Source organism: Temnothorax americanus, unplaced genomic scaffold (assembly GCF_048541705.1).
Source record: "Temnothorax americanus isolate GAGA-0224 unplaced genomic scaffold, ASM4854170v1 Scaffold146, whole genome shotgun sequence".
Taxonomy (NCBI): domain Eukaryota; kingdom Metazoa; phylum Arthropoda; class Insecta; order Hymenoptera; family Formicidae; genus Temnothorax; species Temnothorax americanus.
The window spans coordinates 64,376-79,025 of NW_027509282.1; the positions used below are offsets into that span (position 1 = coordinate 64,376).

At 36.7% G+C, this 14,650-nt stretch overlaps 3 protein-coding genes across 4 annotated transcripts; 2 read left to right on the forward strand and 1 right to left on the reverse strand.

The window, feature by feature from the left end:
• Window positions 1-194: 194 nt before the first annotated feature.
• Denr (density-regulated protein) lies at window positions 195-5,397 on the forward strand. Its single transcript, XM_077401570.1, has 6 exons — window positions 195-330; window positions 2,489-2,667; window positions 2,936-3,020; window positions 3,096-3,278; window positions 5,033-5,172; window positions 5,259-5,397. The coding sequence occupies exons 2-6, from the start codon at window positions 2,566-2,568 to the stop codon at window positions 5,301-5,303; spliced, it is 555 nt and encodes a 184-aa protein (XP_077257696.1). The 5' UTR covers window positions 195-330; window positions 2,489-2,565; the 3' UTR covers window positions 5,304-5,397.
• Window positions 5,033-6,358, reverse strand: Crcp (CGRP receptor component). Of its 2 annotated transcripts, XM_077401572.1 has the most exons (5): window positions 6,198-6,358; window positions 5,989-6,116; window positions 5,651-5,915; window positions 5,388-5,535; window positions 5,033-5,155 (listed from the first exon to the last, which is right to left on the reverse strand). In XM_077401572.1, exons 2-4 carry the CDS (start codon window positions 5,994-5,996, stop codon window positions 5,428-5,430), a joined length of 381 nt encoding a protein of 126 aa, XP_077257698.1. In that variant the 5' UTR covers window positions 5,997-6,116; window positions 6,198-6,358; the 3' UTR covers window positions 5,033-5,155; window positions 5,388-5,427. The 2 variants fall into 2 exon arrangements, with proteins under 2 accessions (XP_077257698.1, XP_077257697.1); XM_077401571.1 differs by lacking the exon at window positions 5,033-5,155 and having other exon boundaries at window positions 5,319-5,535.
• An 884-nt stretch (window positions 6,359-7,242) lies between these two features.
• On the forward strand, window positions 7,243-9,773 carry LOC143894883 (uncharacterized). The gene is made up of 2 exons (XM_077401557.1): window positions 7,243-9,562; window positions 9,634-9,773. The coding sequence occupies exons 1-2, from the start codon at window positions 8,861-8,863 to the stop codon at window positions 9,640-9,642; spliced, it is 711 nt and encodes a 236-aa protein (XP_077257683.1). The 5' UTR covers window positions 7,243-8,860; the 3' UTR covers window positions 9,643-9,773.
• The last annotated feature ends 4,877 nt before the right edge of the window (window positions 9,774-14,650 follow it).

Consider the following 14,650-nt stretch of genomic DNA (forward strand, 5'->3'; position numbering starts at 1 on the left):
ACGACGACGACGACAGGGTGTACCGTGCCGACGCGGTTTTCTATTTCCTCCGGCTGCCTTTCTCCGCTCGCGCGAGGCACGCTCTCTCTCCGTCGGTTCGTCCTTTACTCGCTCTCCTCGTTGCGATTTACGGTCACGCGCACGCACACCCTTTTGAATCGTTCGTCCGGGACGAGAGCGACGACGACGTCCGACTTTTCAACGGGGCGGCACACTACTCTGCACTACTACTCCGGCTGTCCTGTCCGGCACACTGCACAAGTATATGCTGTAACTCCGGCGCGCGCGAATCCCACGGCTTGCACCGCTTGCACGTGCGTTTCGAACGGGGTATGTATGTACATACAGCCTGCGGCGCGGCCCGCGATTGGTCCGTCGCGGCGGCACGCGATTAGTCCGTGCGCCCCCGGTGCTTTTTTTGCGTGCGCTAATAAATAATAAAGTCCCTAGAAACGCATCCCGCTCCGCTTAGCTCCGGTTCACTAAAGTGGGGAGCACACAATTCTGCATAACGCATAAATGCGTAAGCATAAGAAAATTGATTGGTCCATACACATGTGCATAAGAAAATAGACCAATCAATTTCCTTAAGCCATAAGCAATTGACCAATCACATATTACGTTTACGCGAGCGTTACTTCTGTAGTAACTTACGATAATTCCTTCGCGTAAACGGGATTTTGTAGTAACTTACGATAATTTACTCCGCGTAAACGGGTGAATTATCGTAAGTTAATACAGAAGTAACGCTCGCGTAAACGTAGTAACAGTAGAATATGAGGAGAATACTCGACTGTGATTGGTCAATTTCTTAAGACCATTGGTCAGAAGTAACGTCTTTAAGGCCTTTACTACGTTTACGCGAGAGTTACTTCTGTATTAACTTACGATAATTTAACCGTTTACGCGGAGTAAATTATCGTAAGTTACTACAAAATCCCGTTTACGCGGAGGAATTATCGTAAGTTACTACAGAAGTAACGCTCGCGTAAACGTAGTACTTCACACATAAAATGCCGTAAGGACGTAAAACGTAAGCGTAAGAAAATCGATCAATCCCAATCGAGTATTTTCCCCTACTCGAATTACGGACAGTACAATACTCGATTGGGATTGGTCGATTTTCTTACGCTTACGTTTTACGTCCTTACGCGATTTTATGTGTGAAGGCCTTTTAACCCTCGGAGAACACACAGGGTCAATTTGACCCTTTTTTTGCCAGAAAAATTGTTAGCCAAAAATATTAAAAATAAAAAAATAAAATTTTTTTCGTAAATTACGTTTTTTTTTTAATTTTTTTTTAATTTTTTTAAATATGTAAAATAATTTCAACGGCACTTTTTATTTATATCAATTGATTTAACGATGTTCCAAGTACATCTGGAAATTTTTTCAAGCTGATTGCACTCGTCAATTTAAAATGGATGGACGATCAAAGTGTATGTAGGGTCAGATTGACAGAGTGTTTTCCGTGAATGAAAAAATAGGTGCATGTGTTCTCCGCGGTCCAGTCTAAAACGCTATTTGACTTTAAATTGTAATTAACTTTCGGTGATTAATAGAAAACCATCAAACGATATCTTATTTTCTTATATAAATAAAATTATTAATTTCTTGTATTTTTTGATTTGTAAAACAAGATTAGAAACATTAAAATGTATATTGTATATTTATTATTGACTACGTTTACCCAGCGGCTTGTAATCCGGTTGAATAACACTCCGTATATTATGTTATTCAATTCAAAAATTTTTTTTATTATATAATGATCATTTAGATATGAGTCTTTTTTAATACTTAATTAAAACTACAACTTTTTTAATATATAAATATCAAAAATTGATTCAAATGTTTAGAGTATTAAAATAGGTTCATATTTAAATGATCGTTGTAATCAAAAGAAGAAAAATTTTAAATCGGATAGTATACCAGGGTCATGTTTCAAAACTCACTCTGGGTATAAAATCTATAGTTTACGTCACGTACACTATAGCATTTTAGTTAACTAGAGTGAGTTTTGGAACATGACCCAGTAGTTATTAAACCGGATTATAAAGCAGCCGTGTAAACGTAGTCAATAATTATATACGAATTGTGTATAATCTGCAATTGATAGAAATGGATATAAATGGTGCGTTTCTATAATTCACTAGATTGCACGCGTGCTAAAAACGACGAGTCGCATCGCGTGTATTGGTTACAATTTTCAAGCAGCTTTTCAAGAAATCGAAAATCACTTTCTACGCTATCGAGTCTTGAAAATCGATCTGCAGGGCTGCGTTCCAAAATTCACTCTAGTTAACTAAAATGCTATAGTGTACGTGACGTAAACTATAGATTTTAGTTACCCAGAGTGAATTTTGGAACGCAACCCAGGCTGCAGGTCTCTACAGCCCTGGCGGCTCCTAACTTAACGGTGCGCGCGGTGCGAGATATTTGTCGGCAGAGTTGTTTGTATACGTGAAAATAAGTAACGTTGCGTTTCCAGGAAGATCGGCGCGGCACGGAGGAAAAATTTATAAAACGACCTCGACGAGACCGCGAGTAAGGTTAGACACCGCAAGGATGTCAGCAGACGAACAGCCGGAGTTTCGATTGGGACCGGATCCTAATGTCACTTATCCTATTCGGGTCCAGTACTGCGGGAACTGTTCGCTACCCATCGAGGTAAGTCGCTACTTTCGATATCGATGCGAAGAAAGTGTACTCGATGACGAAAATGGACGAGTCATCATTGACAATAGTTAAAATGAAATTAATTATAACTGAAAATTAATTATAGCATATCGTATCTTAGAGAAAGAAAACAAAATAATAAACGTTTTGCACTAACTTTTTTATCTCTTTCAACGGGATAATGTGAATCTCACAGAAGAACGGAATTGATAACGAAGAGGTTTGTAACTCTAATTAAGGTCCAATTGTTGATTTGCAGTACTGCGAATACTACCCGGAATATGACAAGTGCAAGCAGTGGCTGGAGAGAAATCTGCCTACCGAATTCGAGAAGATGAAATTAGGTAATTATGGAGAATTTTGATCACCGACAGTTGGACAGTCGGAGGTTTTAACTGAAAGACTATGTTCTAATTCAGCTACAGAGGATGGCTCCACCGAAGTCAGCACAGGGGAGGATGAGAAGAAGCGGCAGAAGCGAGGCGGTAAGGGTATGCTGAAAACCAAGAAAAAAGAGGATATACCACGGTTGGTGACCATCTCTAGAGCACCTAGAGGAAAGAAGAAATCTGTCACAGTTGTAACTGGCCTTAGCACTTTTGGTAACACATCAAATCGACCCTTTAAGGTGATCCTAAAGCTGTCTCTAATACCTACACTCGTTTTTAACAATATTTGCTTCGTATAAAAATTCTACAACTTGATGTTGCAAAATGAGGGTGCAGGTCCATTTAGTAGACATCAAGGAATATCATACCACACACACATTTGTAGAATTAGGCTGAGACTCCAAACAAAAAAGTTAAGCGAAAAGTACAATTACGTGAATGTAATGTACGTACATTATCGTACTTTTCGCTCAACTTTTTTGTTTGGAGTCTCACAAGGGGACCTTCAGGGTAACGGATTTTTGTTTTTTTTCGTACTTACTGTACTTGAGGGTCATCACTCGGACATCAATTTCCCAAAGTATTAAGGCGCGCTTTTCAAAAAGAGAAAATCGACTTTGAAGAATTCCGAGCGCGCTATGTACACAGAATTTTAATTTTAATGTAAAATTTATCAAATCTATGCTAATTAATATTTAATCGTTTTCAATTTCGTTTTCAATGAAAAACTTACATCTTCTTATTTTGAATATTGGTACAAAAATGAAAAACGTCAGGTAGGAAATAAAATAGTTTTATATTTTTAAAAATTACGAGAAAATACAGCGCAAAAATGATATTAATAAAAATATTGTTTAATTTTTAAAAGTGAATTATATGATATGAAATATATAGTTTAAAATATATTGTATACAGTCGTTTTACACGTCAATATTGCACGAACCAGGATGATAATTATCGTAAAAGCAAGGGAAACAATAAGTTTCACGGCATCTAGCACACCGTACGAACGCAGATATTTTACAGGCGCAAGGTTTTTTTTTAAATGTCTATTGGAAAACATACTTCATTGACGTTCATAAAAATGTCTCTGTCATCACAAAGGTTTGAAGCGAATCGCCACGCGTATCGAATCATGTTCTTAAAGATTGGAGAGAACCGCTGGTGATGTACAATAGATTGAATTTTAATGCAATTTTCTCGAGAATTAATTAAAATGCCTGTAAAATATTTGCGTTCGTACGGTGTGCTAGATGCCGTGAAACTTACTGTTTCCCTTGCTTTTACGATAAATATCATCCTGGTTCGTGCAATATTGACGTGTAAAACGACTGTATACAATATATTTTAAACTATATATTTCATATCATATAATTCACTTTTAAAAATTAAACAATATTTTTATTAATATCATTTTTGCGCTGTATTTTTTCGTAATTTTCAAAAATATAAAATTATTTTATTTTTTACCTGACGTTTTTCATTTTTGTACCAATATTCAAAATAAGAAGGTTAATTTTTCATTGAAAACGAAATTGAAAACGATTAAATATTAATTAACATGGATTTGATAAATTTTACATTAAAATTAAAATTATGTGTACATAGCGCGCTCGAAATTCTCCAAAGTCGATTTTCTCGAGTTTTTCTGAAAAGCGCGCCTTAATACTTGGGGAAATTGATGTCCGAATGATAACTCTCAAGTACAGTAAGTACGAAAAAAAACAAAAATCCGTTAGCCTGAAGGTCCCCTTGTCAGCCTAATTCTACAAACGCGCGCGGTATGATATTCCTTGATGTTTACTGAATGGATCTGCACCCTCATTTTGTAACATCAAGTTGTAGAATGTTTATACAAAACAAATATTGTTAAAAACGAGTGTAGGTATTACAGACAGCTTTAGGATCACCTTAAACGGATTGCAAAACAAAGAATTTCAATGTTGAAAAATATATATTCTTTACAGACATCGACTTAAAGGTAGCAGCGAAATTTTTCGGTAGCAAGTTTGCCTGTGGATCCAGTGTGACTGGCGATGATGAGATTGTCATACAGGGAGACGTCAAGGATGACTTATTCGAGGTGATACCTGAGAAATGGCCACAAGTAAGTTACAGTTTTAAAAGGAGGAAAAAAGAATAAAAGCCATCAAACGCAAAAGTTTCTTAATGGAAAATTCTGCTCTTTTTCAGATTGACGAGGACTCTATAGACGATCTTGGAGATCAAAAGAGATAATAAGGCTATCCACTATTACGCACGCACAATAATTTAATTATACACTATTTCCAGTCGTGTTTATTATAAATAAAATGTACATACGCAAAATATATTTAAATAAGTTATTTTTTAAGATCTAAAATTAGGTCTCTTGTTCTGCGTCCTGCTCATCTCCCCGCACATTTGCGACGATCTGAAGCACGGTCTCCACTTCTTCCTCCGACAGCCGTTCCTCGTTCTCTTCAACCATCTGTATATAAACATTTCAAAATAGATCTATAGTCCATTGAAATATTCAGAGACTCAAATCTTTCCTTTCCACCGTTTTCTAATTAGGATATTTGTTAGGAAAGAAGGAACCGTACCAATTGTATCTCGAGTTTTGTAGTGGGGCAGAGATTGAGAAGAGTAAGCTTCTCGGCCTTAGTCAATTTAATGGGTTCCATCGCTTTTAGGAACTCGCGGATTTTCTCTGGATTCTGCTTCTTGCACGGCGTGTCTTCCAGATACTTAATCGTCTGATAAGTAATGGTCGCGAGCTGATTCATCTGCTTCTTATAAGACTTCGTGTTTTGCAAGATATTCAGAACTTCGTAATTACTCAGAAGGGTGTTCCAATTTCCTTTTATGCTGAAAGATTGACGGCGGTAAAGGCTAACGATTATCGCAAGCGAAACGAGATCTAACGAACTTGATAACTTACACTTTCATGTTGTGTCCTCTTGAATTGAAAGGGGTTTTATAATGACGATTCCAAGTAGTTGCGACTTAATAAGATGCTCTCTTTTTTAATGTGCAACCGATTAGTGATTAGTTATGGTACCCCTTTAACTTTTTCAAATTTCGAGGTTAGGACGCCCAGTAATTAACACCTTTTTTTAAATATCCAAAGTGCGTTGATTCTTCACTTACGATAGTTCCACGATTATTAATCCACGAATTCAAGATAATCGTCTTTCTTTGGACGCATGATTCCGAGAAACGGACTTGCGATTGTGTCTGATTCCAAAAACGTTGTACTCGTTGTAGTCAGTTGTAGACGTCGTAGTACCTACACACGTGCATTACAACAGATTGGGATTGGCGGTCGTGACGTCACGAAGGCAAGATGGCCGGAGAGAGTAGGTCACTTGTCAGTCTTGTCACTGTAATACAATACGACGTATGTGTGCATTTATAAGATTAAAGTAATTAAAATACCTCGAAAAAACCGAAGTAACAAGTGGTAGACGTAATCTTTGTATCTCGAAAAATCTCGAAAAAAACTAAACAGTAGTATTTTTATTTCCAAATATGTTGTTACCTTGAAAAAAAAAAAACAGCGGTAAACGTGGTAGTATTATACCTCAAAAAAATCTAAGTAACAAGTGGTAGACGTAATCTTATCTTGAAAAATCTCGAAAAAACCTAAACAGTAGTATTTTTATTTCCAAAAAATTATTACTCAAGTGATACACATCACAAAATTACGTTACCTTATCAAAAATGAGTCGCGCTTCAAGTGATCTATTATTTTATTACAATTACAAAAAAGAAATGATATCTCTTTTTAAATTACAGCGCCAATTACAGAGAACATATACTGAGAAAAAAAATGTGTCAATCCCAAGAAATATTTAGTCCGATACGTTTAGCTAAACATTTTAGTTAGTTAACTAAACATTAGTTGAATTAATTAATTCTTGATTAAAGAAACGACATAAATTGTTGAAACAATTAATATTTACTTAACTAACTAAAATTTTTAGTTGAACGTATCGAACTAAATATTTCTTGGAATTAACAATTTTTTTTCTCAGTGTATTTTTCGAGATACAAAGATTACCTCTACCACTTGTTACTTAGGTTTTTTTGAGGTATAATATTACCACTGCTTTTCTTCGATTAGAATAAAAGATTAAATCATGAAGAATTACACAGAGGTTACAGTACAAAATACAAATATTTTATTAAAATATTTAAACCCAACAAGGAAATACAAGGTATTTAAATACAAAGTTTATATATGTATTTTAAAAGATTTAATCGCATCGCAAAGAATTACAGAGGTAACAGTACAAAAAATAAAAATATTTTATTAAAATACATAAATTTTTCTTGTCAAAAAACTTGGCGCTGCTAGCTAGACCTCAAAATTAGGTCAGCCTGGTGTGTATGTGTGTGTGTGTGTGAGAGAGACGGTGTGTGTGTGTGTGTGTGTGTGTGTGTGTGTGTGTGTGTGTGTGTGTGTGTGTGTGTGTGTGTGTGTGTGTGTGTGTGTGTGTGTGTGTGTGTGTGTGTGTGTGTGTGTGTGTGTGTGAGAGTGTGTGTGTGTGTGTGTGTGTGTGTGTGTGTGTGTGTGTGTGTGTGTGTGTGTGTGTGTGTGTGTGTGTGTGTGTGTGTGTGTGTGTGTGTGTGTGTGTGTGTGTGTGTGTGTGTGTGTGTGTGTGTGTGTGTGTGTGTGTGTGTGTGTGTGTGACGGTGAATGACGGCTTATGATTAAGTATAGGATAAGTTAGGATAAGTTTATATTTTTAAAGCGATTAGAATTAAGTATAGAATAAGGATAGAATAAGTATAAAATGAGTAATATTTACATTTGTAAAAGGTCTCTTTCTCTTTCAAATAATGCGGCTTATGATTAAGTATAGGATAAAAAGTCTCTCTCTCTTTCTCTCTCTAGCAGCGCCAAGTTTTTTGACAAAAAACATTTATGTATTTTAATAAAATATTTTTATTTTTTGTACTGTTACCTCTGTAATTCTTTGCGATGCGATTAAATCTTTTAAAATACATATATAAACTTTGTATTTAAATACCTTGTATTTCCTTGTTGGGTTTAAATATTTTAATAAAATATTTGTATTTTGTACTGTTACCTCTGTAATTCTTTGCGATGCGATTAAATCTTTTAAAATACATATATAAACTTTGTATTTAAATACCTTGTATTTCCTTGTTGGGTTTAAATATTTTAATAAAATATTTGTATTTTGTACTGTTACCTCTGTGTAATTCTTCATGATTCAATCTTTTATTCTAATCGAAGAAAAGCAGTGGTAATATTGTACCTCAAAAAAACCTAGTAAGTAACAAGTGGTAGAGGTAATCTTTGTATCTCAAAAAATACACTGAGAAAAAAAATTGTTAATTCCAAGAAATATTTAGTTCGATACGTTCAACTAAAAATTTTAGTTAGTTAATGTGATGTATCACGGAGCGCGACCGTGCACGGTAGCGAACAATAACATTGGCACGCGGCGACGGAGCGAGCGGAGCAGCGCCGAGCGAAGGCGAGGCCAGTTCACGCCTGGCTAGCAAGGCGTACACCGCACGCTCCTAAGCATGACGTATGTATATAGATACGAGTAGCAATAAACGTTGTTCTATGATTGACTTGTGTCTTATCCTGAAAACACCACAACTGGCGACGAGGTAACGACAAGTCGAACCTTGTGCTGTGATTCAAGAAAATCAGGACAACGTGGCACGCGTAGCGGGTAGGCGAAACGCGTTAGCAATAAAGTGTTGTCCAGCGTCCGAAAAACGAGTCGCGTATAACACGGCAGGAAGGTACAGTGCAAAAGTAGGATTACATGCAAGGACAACAAGGAACGTCGTGGGTACAAGACCTGGATAAAAAAGGTGTAATAGCCGAATTGAAAAAAAGAGGAATCGAATGCAGTACCAGCAATAAGTTTGATGAATTACGTGAGTTGTTGAGAAAAATTGTGAAACGTGAAATAGCCGAGGCGGTCGGTAAAGACGGTAAAGAGAGTACGAAAATCAGCAAAAGAAGTGAATCTGACGATTCTTCATACAGCGACGCTGCGAGTAACGAGACAGCAACCGACTCAGACGAGAGCAACATGGCGAGCGACAGCATTAGGCTGGAATTCTGCCTACACAAAGACAATTGGGAAAATTTTGTGGAACGATTAGAGCTGTACTTTACGGCGAAAGATATCAAAGAAGAAAAGCAAGCCGCACATCTGTTAACACGCTTAGATGAAGAAGCATTCAGTTTGATGAAGCAACTAGTAGCGCCGGATAAATTAAACACAAAAAAATTCAATGACTTGGTGACAATCATGACCGGACACTTGAACCCGAAGCCGTCTGAAATCATGGAAAGATGCAAGTTCAACGTGGCCAAACAAGAGGCGAATGAATCTGTGGCTGAATTCACAACCAGATTAAAAAAAAATGGCAACGCACTGCAATTTCGAAAATATAAAAGTAGCGGTAAAGACGGGGCCGAGCCTATGTTTGTTGACTTAACGGTGAACGGAACTAAAGTAAGAATGGAATTAGATACGGGCACATACGCGACAGTAATTTCAGAGAAATGCTTTAATGAATGTTTCAGAATGTATAAATTGGTAAAAACAGAAAGAAATTTTAAGGTGTACAACGGTGACACCTTAAAACCAATCGGGAAATTAACGAATCTAACAGTCAAATTAGAAAGTAAAACAAGAATATTGGAATGTTTTATTTTACCGGGTACGGGACCAGCATTGATCGGACGACAATGGTTACAAGCGTTCGGGTTATGGCCATTACGTTTAAGGGACAAAGATGAAAATAGTCTTAATAAAATTGATGTCGAAAATGTAGCTAACTATTTTATTAAAAAATACAGTGAATTGTTTAGCGATACCCCAGGAATGTATAATAAAAGTAAAACAAAAATACACTTGAAAACCGACGCGCGCCCAATAGCCCTTAAATGTAGACATGTCGCGCATGCGTTAAAACCACTAATAGAAAAAGAGCTAGATAGATTAGTCGAATTGGGGCATTTGGAGCCGGTAGAAACTAGTGAATGGGCCACGCCCATAGTACCAGTTTTCAAAAGTAACGGTAAGTCCATAGCCCATAGTACAGTTTTCAAAAGTAATATCAGACTATGTGGAGATTTTAAGCTCACGTTAAATCCCTACGTAATTATTGATAAATACCCACTGCATACAATTGATGAAATTTTTGCAAACATGCAAGGAGGCACATTGTTTTCCGAGTTGGATTTAACGCACGCGTACATGCAATTCCCAGTAGATGAAGAATGTTTGCATCTGCTTACAATTGTAACACACAAGGGCTTATTTAGATATAAGAATATCCCAGAAGGTGTCTCACCAGCACCAGCGGATGTGCAGAAGAAAATGGACGAATGTCTAAGGGGAATAGACGGCGCAATTGCGTATCTCGATAATATCTATGTAACGGGTCGCACTAAAGAAGAGCATAAGGCGAATTTGGAAAAGGTTTGCGAAAGATTACAGGAATGTAGACTACGAATTAATAAAGAAAAAAGCAAATTTATGCAAAACAGAATCGAAATACTAGGGTACGTAATAGACGAAAACGGGTTGCATAAAGCAAAATCTAAAGTACTTGCAATGATAAACGCCCCACAACCGGAAAACCATAAAGATTTAGCGTCGTTTCTAGGGCTTGTAACATTTTACTCGCGATTTTTAAAGAGTAGGGCAGCGAAATTGACTCCATTATACGAACTGTTAAACAAAAAAGAGTTCGAATAGAACAGTGAGTGTACAAAAGCGTTCGAATGGCTGAAAAACGAACTAATTTCACCACGCGTATTAGCACATTACGATCCAACAGAGCAAATAGTGTTAGCGTGCGATGCATCGGATTATGGAATTTCCGCAGTATTGTCTCATAAATACAAAAACGGCACGGAGAAGCCGATTGCATATGCGTCTAAGAAAATAGGGAAAAAAGATTTAAGCCGTACAATACTCGACAAAGAAGCGATGGCGATAGTCTACGGATTTAAAAGATTCTATGAATTTATTTTTGGAAAAGTGATTATTCTGAGAACAGATAATAAAGCCTTGCAATTAATTTTAGGCCCGCGCAAAGGAATACCAATAACAGCTGACAATCGTTTCCAAAGATGGGCCTATTTCCTATCAGGATTTTGGTACACTATAGAACATGTAAAATCGGAAGCAAACGCAAATTGCGATGCGTTATCTAGACTTCCAATTGAAGATAAAGATAACGATACACTGTTGTCAGAGGTAGAACCGAACTTTTTGCATATAAACTTTTTCGAAGAAGGAGTACAAACTTTTGATCACAAAATGTTAGCAGCCGAAAATAAAAAAGATAACACGGTTAGCAAAATAATAAAGTATGTATTGAGCGAATGGCCAGATGCAAAAAAATTATCGGATAACGAAAAGTGTTACTATTCAAAGCGATTAGAATTAACAGTTGAAAAAGGATGTTTATTTTGGGGGTTACAAGCCGTCATCCCGGAAAATATGAGAGTGTCAATATTAAACGAATTACACGCCACGCATTTGGGAATTGTAAAAATCAAAATGTTTGCGCGCTCGTACGTTTGGTGGCCAAAAGTAGACTCGGATATAGAGACATTGGTAAATGGATGTAAAATTTGTTTGATCCAACATAAAAAGCCGTCACATACGCCATTAACGACATGGCCTTGGCCGACGAAAACGTGGAGTCGCATTCATTGTGATTTTGCTGGGCCATTTTACGGTAACATGTATTTGATTATTATCGATGCGCACTCAAAATGGCCTGAGGTAATTAACTTTAAGAATAATACAAAGACATATAGGCTGATAAAAGAATTCAAAAGCTTGTTTGCGCGATTTGGATTACCATTGCACTGCGTTACGGACGGAGGACCGCAGTTTAGAAGCGTACAATTTCACAATTTTTTAGAGAAAAACGGGGTAAAACATACGTACTCGCCCCCTTACCATCCAGCTACAAACGGAGCCGCGGAAAATTTCGTACAAACCTTTAAAGACAAAGTCACAAAAATCGTTCAGGGGGGAGAGACACTGGACACAGCGGTAAATATGTTTTTGTATGATTATCGTAGCATCGAGCATTGTACTACACGTAGAAGTCCCGCGTACCTGATGTTTAACCGCGAATTACGGACACGATTTGATCTCTTGAAGCCGAGTGTAGCTGAAACGGTTGAGGGGAAGCAACGCGCGCAAATTATTGTAAGTAGAGCAGCTAAGCGCAAAGTTGAAGTAGCAGTAGGTGACGATGTCATGGTCGACGATTACGGCATAAGAGCCGATAAGCGAACCGCAGGTAAAATCGTGAAACAGACATCGCTATCTACGTACGACGTGCAGACCGATAAGGGTGCAGTTCAAAAGCGTCACATCGATCAGATAGTTAAGGGCAAAGCGAACGAGCCGGTATTGCGCCGCTCTCCCCGTTTCAATAGAGCTTAAATTAAAAAGGCGGGAGAGTTGTGATGTATCACGGAGCGCGACCGTGTACGGTAGCGAACAATAACACTGGGCACGCGGCGAAGGAGCGAGCGGAGCAGCGCCGAGCGAAGGCGAGGCCAGTTCACGCCTGGCTAGCAAGGCGTACACCGCACGCTCCTAAGCACGACGTATGTATATAGATACGAGTAGCAATAAACGTTGTTCTATGATTGACTTGTGTCTTATCCTGAAAACACCACAGTTAAATAAATATTAATTGTTTCAACAATTTATGTCGTTTCTTTAATCAAGAATTAATTAATTCAATTAATGTTTAGTTAACTAACTAAAATGTTTAGCTAAACGTATCGGACTAAATATTTCTTGGGATTGACACATTTTTTTTCTCAGTGTACGTTCTCTGTAATTGGCGCTGTAATTTAAAAAGAGATATCATTTCTTTTTTGTAATTGTAATAAAATAATAGATCACTTGAAGCGCGACTCATTTTTGATAAGGTAACGTAATTTTGTGATGTGTATCACTTGAGTAATAATTTTTTGGAAATAAAAATACTACTGTTTAGGTTTTTTCGAGATTTTTCAAGATACAAAGATTACGTCTACCACTTGTTACTTAGATTTTTTTGAGGTATAATACTACCACGTCTACCACTGTTTTTTTTTCAAAGTAACAACATATTTGGAAATAAAAATACTACTGTTTAGTTTTTCTCGAGATTTTTCGAGATACAAAGATTACGTCTACCACTTGTTACTTCGTTTTTTTCGAGGTAAAGATACTACTGCTTAGGTTTTTTCGAGATTTTTCGAGATACATACAAAGATTACGTCTACCACTTGTTACTTCGGTTTTTTCGAGGTAAAGATACTACTGCTTAGGTTTTTTCAAGATTTTTCGAAATACAAAGATTACGTCTACCACTTGTTACTTAGATTTTTTTGAGGTATAATAGTACCACTGTTTTTTTTCGAGGTAACAACATATACACTACTATGCGTGTACTTGGCGCCTTTCTTTACCTTTTTTTTAAAAAAGGTAATTTTGTACAGATATCACGCCTTTTTGTAATATTACACATTGTATAAACAGTATGTACAGGGTGTTATTTCGAAGTATAATACTACCACTTTGTTTTTTTCGAGGTAACAACATAATACATATATACTATTATGCGTGTACTTGGCGCATTTTTTTACCTTTTTTTGAAAAAGGTAATTTTGTACGGATATCACGCCTTTTTGTAGTATTACGCATTGTATAAACAGTATGTACAGGGTGTTATTTCGAGATATAATACTACTACTTTGTTTTTTTTTGAGGTAACAACATAATACATATGTACTACTATGCGTGTACTTGGCGCCTTTTTTTACCTTTTTTTTGAAAAAGGTAATTTTGTACGGATATCACGCCTTTTTGTAGTGTTACGCATCTTAATTTTAACAGAAAAAAATTACACCTTATAAAGAAATGTGTCTGAAGTTGTAAATATATATATATATATATATATATATATATATATATATACACATTGCCGGACATTGCTTTTATGTAAAATATGCATGTATATTACGTTGCTTGTATAAATTATTTCTTACCAACTTTTTCCAAAAATAATATATAAAAACCTTTAGCACCTGTAGGCCATCGTTTATTTTCTATAATTTTTCCATCATCAAATTCAATCCAAAATGTCCTTTCTCTTGTCACGTTCTGACTGTTATAATTCGTCCGTTTTTTGGTCAATGCATTTAAGCAATTTACCAGGGATTTGGACAAGTCGTGTGAAGGATATTATTATTATATTTATTATTTGGAACCGAAAAGATATCTGAGTTTATACGTATGGTAACGAGGATCAGCTTTATTTATTTGGTTATAATTAGGATAATCAACGTCGAAATCGACAGGAATAGGTTTAAAGGGGGGTGCGTTTTCTAATTGTTGCAATTGTTGGAGGAAGGAGAGAGGATCTTGATTAGAAATGACTGCTTGGTTGATCTGGAATCTGATTCGTTTAATACGAACGCGCCTACCTCCTTTCTTCGTCATTCAGCCGCGTTCACGAAAATGAATTTTAAGCTCGCCACACTCTTCGGCAGCGCTCAAAACCAATCCGCC